Source organism: Astatotilapia calliptera, chromosome 15 (assembly GCF_900246225.1).
Source record: "Astatotilapia calliptera chromosome 15, fAstCal1.2, whole genome shotgun sequence".
Lineage (NCBI taxonomy): Eukaryota > Metazoa > Chordata > Actinopteri > Cichliformes > Cichlidae > Astatotilapia > Astatotilapia calliptera.
In genome coordinates, this window is record NC_039316.1 from 6,845,538 (window position 1) to 6,862,479 (window position 16,942).

Here is a 16,942-nt window from a genome sequence, read left to right on the forward strand (position 1 = left end):
ACAACCGCATAAGAGTGCACACGTGTGTTTCCATGCTCATGCTCATTTATCTATATATTACTTTATGTACACTGACTGCTGTGGTGTTTTCAGTAACTGTAGCGTGTGCATACAGGTTGTTGTGCGTATAGCTGTTTTTCTTATTCCACCACTTATTTTAACTGATTTGTATGTCCATCATCTATCCATTTGTGCACACTGAGCAAAGGTTTGCAAGCTCTTAATGAAAAAAAAAGTCAGGTTTTAATAATACTGTGAAAAAATTAGAAAAACAGATATTTGCTCCCATTTATAGTGCATATAATTAAGCTGTTCTGTGGCTTTTTCTATGTGTCTTAGTTCTCTTTGTGTAGTTTGAGCCTGACTCAGTGAGTCTGGGACTACACACGGCTCTGTGGAGACCATACTGTCTGTTGCTGAACTTCTTCTTGTCGCTCAAGCTACACTACAAGGGCAAAAGTAGTGGACCACTTACATTGCACTTATAGGAACTGCCTAGCCATGGAATCCATGCCATGAAGCTCCCAGTGCACAGTTTTTATGCTGATAACAATACCCGCTCTGTAACTTTGTTGCTGAGTCTGCACTAATACGACTTGATACTTGATAATGGATTATCTACGGGCAATATTAGCATCATATTACAGTATCACTCTTGTATTTGCTGAGCTCTTTAGAATGACCCATTCTTTTGCAAATATTTGTAAAGGCACAGTGTATGGTTAGGTGCTTGATGTTGTGGCATTGGGACCAGGATTCAAAGATCAAGAGGTGTGGCCTAGTACTTTTCAATACTTTTATAAGGCATTTTATTCATATAGTGTATTCAGGACCAACCTGCATGTTTGAGGTCATTTCCATGTTGCAGACTGAATCTGAGGTCACTCAAATGATACCTGATGGTATTACATGATAAATAATCTAAATCTCCACAAGGGCTCTTTAGAAAATTGGCACAGTATTGCACATTTGCAACTCTTTCATCACCAACTGAGCACATACACTGAGACACACTGTCATCTCCTCAGAAGCCAAGCCAAGTGTGACTACAGAGGCGCTGGTCCGAAGTACTATAGATCTTATGTCTCCAACCTCAGGGCAGGTGGCACATCTCTCCCCTCCCTTTGCTCGTCTCGTTTGTTTTCTTTCTATTCCCATCTAAACTTGTGACCTGCTTACTGTTACCACTCCTGCTCGGAGCCGTGCTGTCAATCTCATTGCTCCACTTTTGATATCTTTGTCCTGCTTCATTAGTTCGGTGCTTCTTTACCTCTGACCTGTGCGCAGTGATTTATGAACAGCACACTCACATAAAGTACCTACATGTTTGAATCCCATGTACAATATACACACAACGATTATATTTATGTCCCTCTTAATTTATTTAAGGAAATTAACTGGTGCTAAAAAAAATTATTGATTTTCTCTGTAATGTTTTGGGACAACACTAATGTCCACGAACTTACAAAAACAACGGCTTGAGCTTTGAAAGTTCTCAGATTTGATTTAAAGAGAAATTCATTTAAAATAACATTTGACATATTCTGCTCAGTGGCTCAGTTCTCTGTTCAAATATCAAATGATTGATTATTTAAAGGGGATTTTGAGAGAGAAAAACAGTTGCTACACTTTTAAAGAAATTGACTGTGTAGGGAAAACAGTGTGAGTAAACAACAACAACAACAACAACAAACCATAGAGGAAACACATTTTTATTCCAGAAATTGAAATTTGACACAATTGAGTTTGCAGTAAGGTTTGTACATTTACAAATCAATTTTAACTCAGTAAATATGAACAATATACTGATGATTAAAACAACTTTCAAAATAGCAAAAGCAAAATTCCCTTCATATAAATCTGAAAAATACACGTTTCTCAAATTAAAGTAATTCAACATAATTCCCTCACAACCACAGTTAAGCAGGCTTGTCAGTCATTCTCCATCTCGAACCTTCATTAGCTCTGCCAAAAGCAGACTCACACTCGTGTAAAACATGCAGAGGAGTCCAGACTAAATGAAGCCGTATGCCCCGTTCTTCCATTCTTCCCTTTTCTCCCTCAGTGTTTTCTTCTCTCGATCCCTTTTCTCTTTTAATTTGGCCCCTCTGTTTGTTTTTCTTCATTCTTTCATTAGTTGAAAAAACATAGCAGGCATTCCAGCTGTAATACCACCGAGATTCAGTATCAGCACGGCTGTGGATTCATACATGGGAGTGTTTTAGTGGTGAAAAGACTGAAAAAGAGAGCGAGATTGTCGTACACTATTGTCATGTGGTATTACCTCATAACCATTCATTCATGTACTCTGTATACATGTAGACCGATATTAGCCACAATATGGGGCATTGTGGAAATACTGTATATCTATTACATTCAATCACTGAAAATTTTGGTTACATTGTAAATATCCACAACATTACAAAAAAGAGAGTTTCAAATGAGTCCTTATTTTATGAGGACTTTGTAGTTTTGCAGAATGTCTATTTTACTTGTGTTATCCCTACTGACAATTCAGGTGGAAGAATTTTTGTCTTACCGCGAAAGTATGGAAAGAGTTTTTCGGTAAAAGTGTATCTGATAATATGTATGGGCACTTTCCGGCCAAGGTCAAAAAATGATAGTATTCCTTTGTCATAATCTAAGTTCACTCTGACCTTCTGAGGAAATGAATCTTCCATTACCTGTTTGTCAATTTCTTCTGGTGTAAGTTCACGCAGAATGTTAGTGCAAACACACACATAGATGCCCCAGATCTTTTTAGAATAAGAAACACTGGTTCGAGCAGCCACACCAACAGTCCAGTAACCATCTACCTCTACATCCCAGCTGTGCTTTCCAGAACTAAAGCCTTCATATCCAAGAATATCTGAACCATCCAGCCTTTCAGGGTTTTTAGGAAATAATGTAGAATCACATGATGTTAGACTTGTCAAATGTTCTGATACAGTCATTCCCTGGGAGCAAGTGTTGGGATCCATAACTACAGGAGCTATTAGGTAAAGAAATAGAAATAAAAGGTTTTAGTACAACATCCTGTTCTTTTACTTAATGAAAATGTTCAAAGGGAACTTCAGATATAAGGTCAAAAAGGGGAGTCAGAAACAACAATATTTTGCTTACTGTATTGGATTAGAGTCTTCATTTTTATCCAGACTGAGAAGAGCAGTTTCCCAAGGTGTTTGGCCTCATCGATCAGAGCTCCTGATGGAGTGACTGGATCTGAGAGTGTGCACTGAGATCTAAAAGAATGGCCAAACAAAACTAAACAAAACAAATCAAATGCACCGCCGTTGATTTTTATTTGATTTATTTATTTATTTTGCCTTTTTGTTCACATGTAGTCACTCAAAGAGAAGTGAGTGGTTATGATGGACGGATTTTCAAACTTGAATACATCATTAACCAGCAGTTTCTTGTACTTACCGCTCCATAGTGGATTTGATGTTCTATCAAATAAAGAGGAATTATTATAATAAAATTATTATTTTTAAAAATCTGTGCTTCAGATTTTGTTAGATGGCAAAATTTAAATCAAAAGTATTGATTACCACACATACCATCATAAATGCCATGTCTCCAGCTTTCATCTCCCCCTCTAAGGTTTTGATTTTGTCTCTAAGTGAGGAGATCTCAGCAGTCATGTTTACGATCTTCAGGTTCATTGTCTGACTCTTGAGTCCTGCCTCCCTCCTCACTGCATCTATCCTCCCAGCTTCCTCTGCTCTCAGGAACTGGTAAAGCTTCTGAAACTCTCCTTTGATGGTCTTCTCTGTATCCTGGGCCTGGAGCTGAGGAGAAACACAATTCTGATGGAAGACAAGATACAATGTTTGGTTTAGCTTCAATAGCATTATATGTCTGTAACTTACCTTAATGTGGTTAGCCATTTCATCATATCTGAGTTTTTCTGCTTCAAACGTCCCCAGTTTGCTCTTTAAGTGCATCACCTCAATCTTGATTTTAGTCTATAAATAAAGTGAATAATTATTACATAGTATACGGGAGATCACTTAGTTAGGTTTCACTTAGATTATTTAAAAAACATTTGTTAACTTTTGTTAACTACCAAATTAAAAACAAATATCCATGCACTGCTTACTCTGTGCTCTTCTGCTGCTTCGTTGATGGGGACACAGTTGTGTTTCTTATGTTGTTTTGCATCCCTGCAAACCACACAGATGAGCTGCTGATCATTCTGACAGAAGAGTCTGAGTTTCTCCTTGTGCAGACTGCAGAGCTCCTTAGATGCTAATGCAGCCTGACTCCTCTCTCTTCTCAGGTTGTCAGAGAGATTTCTCAGTGCCAGGTTACGTGGTGCCCGAGACATAGGAAATATTTCTTTACAGACCGGGCAAGCCTGAAGGCTACTCTGCCTCCACCACTCCTCAAGACAGTACTTACAGAAGCTGTGACCACACAGCAAGACAACAGGATCCTTAAATATATCACAACAAACAGGGCAGGTGAAGTCCAGCTCAGACTGTGATACATTAGAAGCCATTTTGTCGTTTTTTTCCTTAAGCAGCTTTACTTTCACTTTCACTTTCAAAGAGTCACTCCAGTTTGCTCAAATTTAGTACTCACGGTTGAAGCAGCTTCAAAAACTCTTATTAACTGACCTTAACAACTATTATAACTATTTAATGGATTATCTTTTATGGATTATCTATCCTGTTATTCTTTTGAAAATCTACATACGTAGGACAGCTGTGGGTGCAGATGTCATTTCTTTCTTCCTGTCCACTAAGAAGAAAAGAACACTGGGGGAGGAGCTTTCTTTGACCCTGTGAGACAATCACATGATTTGCACTAGAAGGAGGAAATACTTTTTCCTGGTTGGTTTCTGTTAAGCAAAGACAGAGAGGGGGACAGAGAGACTACACTTAAGGCTTGTATTACAATAACGCTCCCCTGAGTTTTGTTTAAAAAACTAAGGAAGCACAAGGTGCCAGACTTCCAACCTGCAGGCCACATACGGCAGTTAATAATGTCAATTGTTAATTGCCCAATTGTTATTGGCTCTGCTGAGAATCTATGCAGGTAGGGATGGGACTTTATTTTGAGGGGCACACCATGTGGCCAATCACATGCAAAGAAAGAGTTGGCTCATACCATTATGTGAAAGAAGGAAGGAGATCTGTGTTCTCCAAAAGTTGATTCTGTTCATCTGGACGTAGCGTTTTCAGTGGGAGAAACATTTCGTCACTCATCCAAGTGACTTCTTCAGTCTCAGCTGACTGCAGGTTTCCCCAATCTTATAAACAGTACATTTGCATAATGACTGAAACCGGCCCACTGAAGGAACAATGGGCTGGGAGGTCAGTTACTTCATCATGATTATGCAAATTCTCATGACCATTGATCAACAACCACTGATCAATGGCCATGAGTACCATTCACAGAGAGTTGGGGAATGGCTGCAATCACAGCATTATAAGATGGTGAAAGATGTACCCTTAGGCCCCCTCCTCAATTCAAAGATGGTCTTTCCCTTTTCAAGTAAATGGCCTCCTTGACTCTGCGAGCGTTCCTCCCTGTCCAGGATGTGTACATCCTCATCATTGAAAGAGTGTCCACTGGCCTGTAGGTTTAGATAGACTGCAGAGTCCTGGCTTGACAAGGTAGCTCTTCTGTGTTGTGCCATCCACTTCGCCAGAGGTTGTTTGGTTTCTCCGGTGTATAAATCCTGGCAATCCTCCTGGCACTTAACAGTGTACACTATGTTAGTCTGTTTGTGTCGGCGGACGCGATCCTTGGGGTGGACCAATTTTTGGTGCAGCGTGTTTTGGGGTTTGAAAGCCACCGAGACCCGGTGTTTAGAAAAGATGCGTCTCAACTGCTCCGATAATCCTGACACATACGGGATCACTACAGGTTTTTGCTTAGTCAATGGCTAAGAGAAAACCTGTAGGCCTGAATGGGCACTTAAATCCGTCTCTAATTCTTAACTTGTTTGATCTGCTGCTCACCACAAACAAGCACAAGGACTTTTTGGACTTTTAATTGTTTTAGAGTTTTTCATACTGATAAAAACCTCCATTCATACTACACAAAATAATTAAGTAATAAGCAGTTAAAACCTGTTGAACCCTAATACCCCCGGTACCAGGCTAAAACATTTCAACAACCACCAAACAGCTAAAATAATTGAAGAGCAGGTAACCCGATTCCACCAAAAGATGTAAACAAAAAACATGTATCTTTCACCGCTGTCTTGCTTCCACCATGATAAAATCACACGTTTTATTTATACTTATTTCATATTGTAAGTCATGTGCCATGTAAAGTGCCTTGAGGTGATTCTTGATCCAGTTTGGTGGTACATATATAAAAACTGAAGTGATTTAACATTAGAAATTCTGAAGCAGATACATACTGGGTAAAAGTCATGTATGGCTACGTAGAATCTGAGATCACGTATTTTCCAAATTGACGATTAACTTACATCAAGTCACTGTTACAAGCAAAAGCACACCACCAATCATTTTTCTTCCATTCTCTTCCCCCCACCAATCGTTTTTCTCATGGCCATGCATTTGCGTGAAGGCACACACATAAGCTACATCCATCAGATTCTAGACAGTGAAAATTTCTAATGATTTGTCCTCTGACCACTGCAGCAGCTATCAAAGGCTAACTGTTTTAACATGACAGCACTCACCACCATGTGGCTACTACAGTTCCCGCTCTCCCCGCTCTACTTTAAAAAAAAAAAAAAGTGGAGTCTGTCTGTCCCCTCCCGCTTAATGTAACCAACTTGAGACATGGCATTGATTTGATTCAACTGTTGGGTTATCTACATCTCTCACACTACGCAGTGTGAGGTCAGTTACACAGCTTTTCCCACTTACCTACAGGCTGGCATAATTATTAGAGCAGGGTGCTGTGGTGCGACTGTTTCTATACTTAAATATTATGTCCATAACCATAAAACATTCAATCTACATAAAGCCTAGTGTTCTGGATCTGGCCACAGTAGCATCCCAAGGGTGGTGCTGTAAAGCCGTCCAGAGCCACAATTAGATGGAGAGAGTTGGAAGAAATACTGGATGGTGGCCGGGACTGAACGAGAGCACAGCTGATGGTAAACTAATTTTGTTGGCCTGATACCCCTACCCAATACACACACATACACACAAACCACATGCTTCTAAGTGAAACACAGACACTGCACTGTGCTTTCACACATGAGAGTAGCCTCTCGAGCCTCTGAATGTAGGACGAAATCACACACTTTCCTGCTCTTTCCATCTTGCTTCTCAGCTGCTCTAACACACACTTGATCTCCATCTCAGCGAGTAAGGCATATGCTCCATCATCTGCCTCCAGGGACAAAAGACTAAATACTGGGAAGTAGTTCAGTGAGACACCAAGTGTTGGAGAAAAGTGTTGTATGATATTTGAAATGTGTTTGGAGACTTTGGAGAACATTTTTGATACAGTATACATATATATATTACAAAATCTCAAAGCATTTTTTTTAGACCTCTAAAGCTCATCTCAGCTCATTAAAATGACATAATTAGACGTTAGACCTTCATGCATGCAAAAAGGTGTAACTGTAAACTGACCTCATTTAGAATCCGCAAATCCATTAACATGCAAATCATTCCTCGCCTCTGTAAACCCTACTCACAAGTTCTCTTGTGACAAAGGGGTGGGCTACACTGCTGAAGTGTGTGTTTTGTTAAGCGGGAGAGGGCCTTATTAGTAAGGCCTTATCAGTGCCTTATTAGTAAATCAGGAAGTCTGTAACCCAGCTAGGGCACCGTTCTGGTGGGTCAGAGGAGAGCAAAGACCTCATGTCCATCCCCTCCTGCCTGGCCATGCAAATCACACACTACATTTCTTTCAAGTGCAAATTTTCTCCCTGGATATATCTTCTTCTTCTGTTCAATGCACAATAAAACTCACCTCAAGGTGCTTTATTATTGCAGGGTAGAGACTCAACGAAAATAAAGAGAAAACTTTTTAGATGACCAAAAATGAATAAACACTTGGCGACAGTGGGAAAGAAAAACTCCTTTTTAAGAGGAAGAAACATCAGATAAAACAAGACCAGGGAGGAACAACATGTGCAATGACCAGTTGGGGAGGAGGGGGGGAAAGAGCAGAGACAGACGGGAGAAAAGACTTGACTCACATTAAGAAGGTGAGTTTAATAACTGTAAATATTCTTAAGATAAATGTGTCAGAAACTTTCACTGTCTGAATGCAAACTGTTATTTTTTTTAATGATTAACTAAGTTAAAACAAAACAAAAAGAAATTTTGAGGAGCAATGTAACCAGAGGAGCAGCTCTGCAGCAGGGCATTACATGAATTTACGACGTGTGAAATGTTTCCTTTGTTCCTCCCTGTGGCAGCTTGCTCCGGGCAATTACAGAAGGCAGTGACCTGAAGTGAGATCATTACCCCCACAACCTATCATCAGCCCACATCATTTTTGTCCAGTATGATATGATTGACACAGGAAAACTTTTCATATGCTCTTTATCAGCTCTTGCAGTAACACGGGGTTGGTGGTAACATGAAAGTAGCTTTTGCCTTCTGCGTTTCCACCTTAAATAGCTGTTAGAAGTGTAATTTATCATCATGTTTTCCCAGTATTGTGGTAAAATCTTACACCGAGCCGTGGCACCTTGCCAAAGTCTAAATTGCTCCACACTTCTTCTGTTTTTTTCTGGGCACTCGGCCCCTGAAATAAACTCCATTTGCCATTCCATTTTGCAAACCAATTTGAGATGTAGGGTGGGGGCAGGAAAGGGAGAGGTATAGGTTAGCTGTAGTAATAACCATAAATCACCTCTGAAATGCTGCCATGTCACATGCCACACTGCACCACTAATGACCGGACCCATCTTTCACTGGGTATTTTTATCTGTGTGCCCTGACACTCGACTTCTGGAATCGTCCTCTCGTTTTACGTCGTCAGCACCTCGGCCAGGACTGAGCACAAGTTCCTCACATATCTATAAATACCAGCCAGCTAAATGGCATTTTCTCTCAACCCACCCCCTGCTTGGCAAGAACCGGGAGCTCTGTGACTTGGCACACAGACTCACAGTCCTACGCCACGAAACATCTTGGGGCTTAGCCCCCCCGCACCCCACCCCAGCGTCACCCTCCAGAGAACAGCTGGCCAAAAAAATAGATCCATCTGCCACTGCCTTCAAATTCCAAAGTGGTCTCAGTTTAATTGAAAAAGCGTCAATCGGGCTTCACAAAATCGTGTAAAACATGACAAATATCGGCACTGCGGCTCTGCTTTAGGCCGCCTGTTGGATTAACTCTTTAGACTGCTGATGTAGCTGAAGCATTAACATACCGTACGTCAGCGCATGTCGGCTCATACGCACAGGCAGTCTCACACACACCAAGAGGAACACACAAACACCTGTACATGCTTCCTTTGTGCAGAATGTTCTGCCAAGTTTTTTAAGCTTGCTGACATGCGGCACTAGAGACTGCAGTTCAGCAACAGCTTCTTGCTATTCTGGGATGTGTCACAGCACGAGGTTTTAATTCATTCTGCCAGAATGTGTCAATCACTTAGCGGCGGGGTCCAGGCCCGGGTTCTGCTGCTGGACTGAGAAGCAGGAAGGCACAACAGGCTAGGCCTTATTAAAGGAGTCAAACAAGGATTCAGCTAAACTGTGCTATTCATAGACTTTCTTCAGAGGTGGGGTGTTAGAGGGGGTGAGGGGGTAGCACAGGTAAAACAGACTGACACGTGCACAACAACAAGTTGGCTGTTTACATAGTTTAAACTAGGTGACAAATAAGAAAATGAGACTGATATTTCCAAGTGTTTATATTAAAAGAGAGTGGGGGTACTAGTCACAGAGCACTGTGCTTCACCTCCTTTCAAGATAACACTCTAAGTCTATTTTATAAAGCATTTTTTTCTAATTGCTGTGTATTTGAGAGAAAATGCAACTACAGCTTTCTCTTTCTTCTGCCATCAGGGTACCATTTGCCATGCAAGTTCCTGTACACAAGCCATGCCAAGGGTTTGAATTTGACCCGCCCAATGCGGTGCCAAAACACACATATCAGTCATGATGCTATGTCATGCCAGCTACAAATGGCATCAAATGACTTTGCACTACTTATCCTGTCCAATTCCATGTGATAAATGATGAAAAAGTTAAATTGTGCAGTAGTGTGACTTTGGAAGATGACAGACCTCATTTCTGTGCCCTGTCATTTGGTGATCACTGTAAAAAATGAACATCGTGAAAGCGGCTATGAAACTTAATGTGAGATACGTCTTTCCTTTCTTACCCACAAACACAAAGAAAGATATTTACTTCCATTAGAAGGTATAGTTTTGGTAAAGGGCTGCTCCCACTTTCCTGCCTTTTCTTTAGGGCGACTTGACTTTTTGTCTCTGGGATTGCCAGTTAAACTGCCAGCCAGTCCAACAAGGAAATTTTTTTTTTGTTTTTTAGTGTTTGTGCAAAGCATTTGAAACCACAGAAACTTTGGCTCTTTTCATCTTACATAATATTACCAAGAAAACTTTGCACATAAACAAAAATTGTGTGTTTGTGAGTGTGTGTATGCGAGGGATAGTAAAAGAAAGTAGTGGAAAGCATTTTTCACTTTCTTGTATCTGTGTGTGTGTGTGTGTGTGTGTGTGTGTGTGTGTGTGTGTGTGTGTGTGTGTGTGTGTGTGTGTGTGTGTGTGTGTGTGTGTGTGGGCATGCGTGTGTGAACATTAACAGGATCTCTAAAGCAACAATCAGCGATCAGTCAGAGTGGTCGCTGACATCACGATCTTAAATAAATGACAGCATGGTAAAAGAGCGCTGATCCGAAGCCAGCGGGGCCCAACAGTCGGAGAATCTATAAGCCATAACAAACAATATTTCAAATAAACAGACCCCATGGCCAAGCCTGTCATCTTTCTGGGGCGTCTCCAAAACAGTCCTGTCTGACTTTACTCTCATGCTGTTTTCTGTTTGTTTTTTCGTTGCATCTCCAGCGTGTTTTCTGGCATCGTTGTCCTCTGTCTGATCCCCTGCCTGTAACTGTATACAGATTAACCACCACATTTTCCTTTGACTTGTTTGCATAAGTTTGCATTTTTGCCTTTCATGTTTACATATGTACTGTGTATTTTTAAAAAGCTGGCTTTCTATGGATGTTGTTTTTGAATATAAAAATACAGTAAAAAGTCTATATATACTTTTGCTATACAAATTTTTTTCTGAATCCTTTATAATACTGGATTAATGGACTAATTGGAGACCAGATAGATAGATTGATAGCTAGATGTTTTTGCTCCTGTGGGATATATAAAACTGTGAGCACATCATTTGGGCCAAACTATTAATAAGAAATCATTTTGGTCCCCTCCACCCCACCCCACTCTGAACCCCATTACTTCTTTGGACTCTTGCCCGGTAGTATCCGCATGGCAGCTGGACGCATGCGCAGGAGCAATCTTCAATAATGTCCCATGCCTCTGAACTGCCTGGTGCTCAAACTTGGACGCGGACTGAAAATAATGTTGTTTCCCGCGGGGGCGAGCGTTCCGGTCACCGAAAGCGAGCCTCGGGACCCGTGTTTGAGTTTGTAAAATTGTTTTAAGGACTCTGAATAACTCATCGGCTTGTTTTTGGACTCTTGCTGATAATGGCAAGCAGTAGCTGAGTGTTTTGATCCCGGTCAGTGACAGCCTGCAGACGGCAGGGAGAGCTGTGTGGCGATCACGCAGTACTTGATTATGAGCGCTCGCAAGAAGTGAAGAGAATCTGGGAGCTGATTTCTCGCTGGGACGACAATAGGTTTAACACAGGTATGTTTAAACTAGTTTGTATTTTCCCCAGACGGCTGTGGCTTTATTATTAGACACTTAAATTGTAGGTCAGGTGGCAGAAGCGAGAAAACTGTCATAGTTTTGTTGAGTTTGATTAATTCCGATTTAAAAACATTTATATGAAAGAAAAACAACAACAATTCAGTAAAATGTATCAGTAACATTAAAATGAATTATCCTCCATCAAAGAGTGATAGACTCTGTCCAGTTTTCTATAATATTATTATTAATATAAGTCTTTACCTTACGTTATTGTTGTTGTAAGGCCAGTGCATGCCTGTTAATAACGCTGATGTGTTAAGTGTGTGTTCTCCGACTTCATCCCAGCCCCGGAATCACGGCACACCGATAGATTACCTGATATTAAACAAGTGGACAAAAAAAAATAATAATAAAGATTTAGTGGTTGCTGTAATTTTTTGCTGAAACATGGCAATAAATGAACAGACAATTACGTCAGATCCTTCCCCGTAAAACTGAATAGTTGTGCAAAAGGGTTTTCTTATTAAAAAGAAAAGAATGATAAAATTACAGTGATTATTTTTTGGTGGTTATTGGTCACACATCAGTCTTTAACTGCAGGTCAGTGCGGTCCATTCTTTTTCCCCCTCTCAGTTTGTGGACACGTGAAGGAGTTTAGTCCCCTTGGTGTCCCCTCAGTTCTCAGTCTTCATCCCTCCGCGTGTCCATGGCTTTTTCTCTCCATCTCGGCTCTCATCCCACGTGGAGTTTGTGTTTATATTTGATATGTAGGAAATGGGAATCTTATACCACTGCCGGGCTCTCAGGGCTTGAATGGCCCCCGGCTATTGGCCTGCCTCTAACAACATGACAAGTTACACGCCGACTCAAAATCTGATAGGGGCCTACTGCGCCGTAATCCATACAGATTAGATTTCACATTAAGGGCTCATACTTAAACAACGCGCATTAATGCGCAAGATTTAGAGTGTGGAGAATTTTTGGAAAATTGTAAACCCCTGCACTGGCCTTCTATCTCATTTTACATTACGGCTCGGTCTAAGGATGATAATCCCACCAGAAATGTGAAATATTTAGGATTAAATATTTTGATGCAGCCAAAGGGGATTTTTAGTGGGTGTTGGCGTTTGCTAGTATATTTACATTTTTTGTTTAAATGTTTTTTTGGTTCTTTGTAATATCGGTTAATTAGAGGCCACCTTAAGGCATTAAATAATCCCGTATATAAACTGTATTTAACACGTCACATTTGTTTCTATTTATTCATTTTATTTTTCCTCTAGTGGGAGAACTCTAAGAGTATCCGTTTCATTATCTGGAAACTGTTTTATGTTGTTTAACCCTGACCCGAAACGGGGAGGAGGGCTGCAAAACACACTGTTTTATCCCTTTTAAAATGACCAGAATAAAGAACAGCATCGCACTCTTACATTTTCCAAATCTTTTTTTGTACTTAAAAAAATGAACTCATATATGCATATCGCATTGTTTATAGAAATGTTGCGTTAGGCCTAAACCTGCCTAGCATAAAATATTTTATTCTGATATGAAGATTTGAGTCTTCATATCAGAATAAAATATTGTATTTTTATTTATTTGTTTATTTTAACTTTTTAGGTTAAAAGCAAATGTAAATATTGACCATTTAAACGTCAGAGGCCTTAGGGGTTTTTTTTTTTTGGGGGGGGGGTGTAAACAGTTTAAATTTTGCACAGACTAATCCTTAACTGGTAATCTTGGAAACTGCTCGTGTCATTTAAAGATCGATAGCTGCATATAAGCGATTGCTAAGACAGCGAGGTTAAACTCAAATTTAACATATGATTTTTCCCTGCAGCCACTCCGACCTGCAGCAGTCTGCGGTTTGTTCAACATTCTCCTTCCTTCGGCTTTTATAGCGTGAAATTACCGCGGTGTAGCTATTTGGTCCACTTTCTAACCCTCTGCCGTCCCATATGTGTTTCTTATGTCGCTGTCAATAGCCATAGTGAGAAATATAATTCTCTCTTCTGGGACGCCGAAGGAAATGGCAGGCACTATTGATTCCCTGTTTAGTGTCAGGTAACTGCTGGGTGGGTTTTAGGGCCGTGCAGGGCAGCTGGGGCAGATAGACAGCATCATTTAATAAGAATTAGTTCTGACATTAAAAAAAAAAAAAAGATCCCCTTTTAATCAGCAAAACTCCTTGTGGCTTATTTGTGGTATACTTTAATATAAAAAAAAACAACAACTAAGGAAAACTAAGACAAATGCTCCATTACAAGCATGAAGTAAACTTTGCTCTTTGTGGGTTTACTGCCCATCACGTTTCCGCTAAAGAAGAATAAATCATGAAGGGAAGGGTGAAACCCAGCCAGCTCGAATAGAAGGCTGATTATGTCCTCCACAAAGGTGAGAGAGAGAGGGCGGGAGGGAGGGAGAGGGTGGGGGTTGAGGGAAGCAGGGAGGCTTGGGCACAAATCAATTCACCTGAGAGACGCATTATTGTCTTCGGTTTCAGGCTAGGAGGAGCTGAGCGCTATGAAAAATTAAAAGGATGCCAGTTAGTTTAAAGGATCGAGCCAGAAAACTCCACAGTGCACACACATGCAAACACACTCGGCAACAAAACACTGCGCAGACTGAAGAACAACTTGGAGTGCCCCAATTTTGTGCTCATACCTGTCCATATTTTGGGAAAAACATTTTAGACCCTGATCAGTCTTTGTGGTAAAAGTAAACAAATCCCTTGTATCTGTCTTTTAGAAAGAGCAACACACTTGTATGCACATTGTAGTATTCACGATTACAGTCAAAAAGTGTTACAGTAAAATAAAAAGTGTATTTTGATGGAGAACTTGAGATAGGTACAGTTAGTGGCACTCTTTACCACATTGCTGGGAACAACAGATCTAATGACGGGGAGGACCTTTGTGTTTGCAGGTTGTGTGTGTGTGTTTTTGCAGCTTATTCTTTTTTCTGACGCCTTTTGCGCAACATACCAGAAAGGAGCCATTCAGTGTCACCCTGTTGGGATAATGGCACCTTTTTCCATTGTTTTGTTTTGTTTTTTTGCAGTCCTTTGTTGCCGCGTCACTCCGTGCATGACAGTAGCGACAACAAGACGAGGACGCATTGTAGCTTCTGTCCTCATCTGGCTGATCGCAACGCCTCATCTTCGCTTAACTTGTAGACAATCACCTCAGGCTTCTCCGAACTCCTCCGCCAACCTGTCTCCTGTCTAGTATTAATAGGGTCACTCACTATCTTCGTGCGCTAGCCAGCCACTGTGTCTGTGGTCCAGAGGCAGCCAAGCGGCCCTATCACTTACACTTCTCCATTTTCATTGTTGATATTTACTTCTGCAATTATCTCTCCACTTCACCCTCGGCTGAAGATGATATGCTGAAGTTAACGCTGTCGCTTCCCTCCTTCGCTCTCCTGTTGCTCACACATAAACGCAGTGACTGAAGGGCTAACCGACAGATGCACACACACGTACAAAGTAACTTAAATGCTGAACCGTGCGCGATTTCATTCACGATATAAGCCATGAAACTCCCAGAAGAGTGGTTTGTTTTTGCTGGGATTTTGGTGGAAAACATCTCAGTCTATCAGATGATCTTGTTTACTTTTAAGTAAACAAAGCATCACTTTTAGGCTTCTGACATCTATTTTATTTCCCTATTTTCTTTTTTGGCTTTCAAGTGTGTGGCAGATCAAAGCCAGAGGAGCCATGGAGGCCTCACAGGACCTCAGCGAACAGATGGTGAGTTAAAGGCTACTGTATGTAAGTGTGTGTGGCTGAGCGAGTAAGTATACCTTGTATCGGCCACACAAGTGTGAGGAATGGGTGCATTAGAGACATACATTGTGTGTGTGTGTCCAGGCTAATACACAGCAGCTGTGTTTCAGTGAGCGTACAGTAACCATATGGCACCAGTCAGAGTGAATGAGACTTCAGGAGAAACAATGTTGGGCATAGATGTCAATTTAACAATCATGTGTGTGAATTTTGTGAGCCGAAGTGTGTAACGCAATTCAAATCACTCATTAAATTGAAAAAGGAGGTAATTTTTATCTTTATCTTTTACATTTCAGTCACACACTGACACAGACACACAAACGCACACACACACACACACACCACACTTGAGCCCGAGGGTTTGTGAGCGTCCCAGGACAGCGGGCCATCTCTGCGTCACGTCAGCGCAGCGTCCCAGTTCTGCTTGTTTAAAGATCAGGCCGTATTGTTGGGAAAATGATTTTGGCGGCGAGCGAGGGCCACTCGCATTTCAAAGTCGTTAGTCAGCCACCAGAACAGGTGTAATTTCATCTTCTTCTCCTCCTCCATGAAGCAGCGTTCTCTCTCCCTCCCTCTCTCTGACCTGCCAGCCTCGACAGTAATAATAGCGCAAAGTGGGACAGAGCCCACGAAGTATGTTGTTTTTTTTTTTCCCCCCCGACTTTTTGTGCTGCTCTGTTAGCCTCACTTCAGGTTGGATTACAGGCGGACCCCAGCGGAGTACATGTCACTCATACATAAAATGCACGCGCACACACGCACAGACACGCACACTAAAGAACACAAAAACACAGAAATAAAGAGAGAACAGAGAAAAACATCCATCTTGTCTTGCCGCTATCGCGACATCAAATATTGATGTGCATATTCCACAGTTACTTCACCTACTTTAAATAGGGCAGTGATATCATCTATAAGTGAATTTGAGCTGCGGCTCAAAGACATTGATTAATTGTTCGTGTTGGAAATGAGATATCGGAGCAAGGACAGAGATTTTTATTAGTTCGATGGTTTTATAGGCTCAGATTTGTGACTTCTAAAATGTTCAGGCTCAGCATTTTCTGTAAAGGGGCCAAAGCTTACTTTGTAACTTGGACAACCGGAGAATTCAGGTGTGTTGGTATTTAGGAAACTCGGTATATGGTTTTCACATGTGGACATAGCTAAAATCAATACAGGTCAATATAATAGCCCTGCACTAACACTACTTTCAGTTATTGGAAAAATTGAGTGATATTTGGGGTCATTAGTTCCAGTTCTAACACCCGACAGTATGCTGTAACTGTACTTAAGGACTGAGACTGAATTACTATAAGGTGGCCACTGTTTTCAGATATATGGCTAAAC

At 41.0% G+C, this 16,942-nt stretch overlaps 2 protein-coding genes across 10 annotated transcripts in view; one reads left to right on the forward strand and one right to left on the reverse strand.

Annotated features, from left to right (window-relative positions):
- Positions 1–1,739: 1,739 nt before the first annotated feature.
- On the reverse strand, positions 1,740–13,243 carry LOC113007044 (zinc-binding protein A33-like). 2 transcript variants are annotated; one of them, XM_026143381.1, is made up of 8 exons: positions 12,362–13,243; positions 12,073–12,186; positions 4,103–4,166; positions 3,873–3,968; positions 3,561–3,791; positions 3,427–3,449; positions 3,124–3,242; positions 1,740–2,992 (listed from the first exon to the last, which is right to left on the reverse strand). In XM_026143381.1, the coding sequence occupies exons 2-8, from the start codon at positions 12,102–12,104 to the stop codon at positions 2,484–2,486; spliced, it is 1,074 nt and encodes a 357-aa protein (XP_025999166.1). In that variant the 5' UTR covers positions 12,105–12,186; positions 12,362–13,243; the 3' UTR covers positions 1,740–2,483. The 2 variants fall into 2 exon arrangements, with proteins under 2 accessions (XP_025999166.1, XP_025999164.1); XM_026143379.1 differs by lacking the exons at positions 12,073–12,186; positions 12,362–13,243 and having other exon boundaries at positions 4,103–4,695.
- eya4 (EYA transcriptional coactivator and phosphatase 4) overlaps positions 11,437–16,942 on the forward strand; it is a 50,508-nt gene continuing 45,002 nt past the window's right edge. For 5 of the 8 annotated variants that reach the window (XM_026143369.1, XM_026143368.1, XM_026143378.1 and 2 more), the window contains exons 1-2: positions 11,437–11,808; positions 15,499–15,559. In XM_026143369.1, coding sequence (XP_025999154.1) covers positions 15,527–15,559 — 33 coding nt within the window. In that variant the 5' untranslated portion in view covers positions 11,437–11,808; positions 15,499–15,526. Of the gene's footprint in view, positions 11,809–15,489; positions 15,560–16,942 lie in introns of those variants that run through there. The other 3 variants (XM_026143371.1, XM_026143375.1, XM_026143376.1) reach the window with 3 other exon arrangements.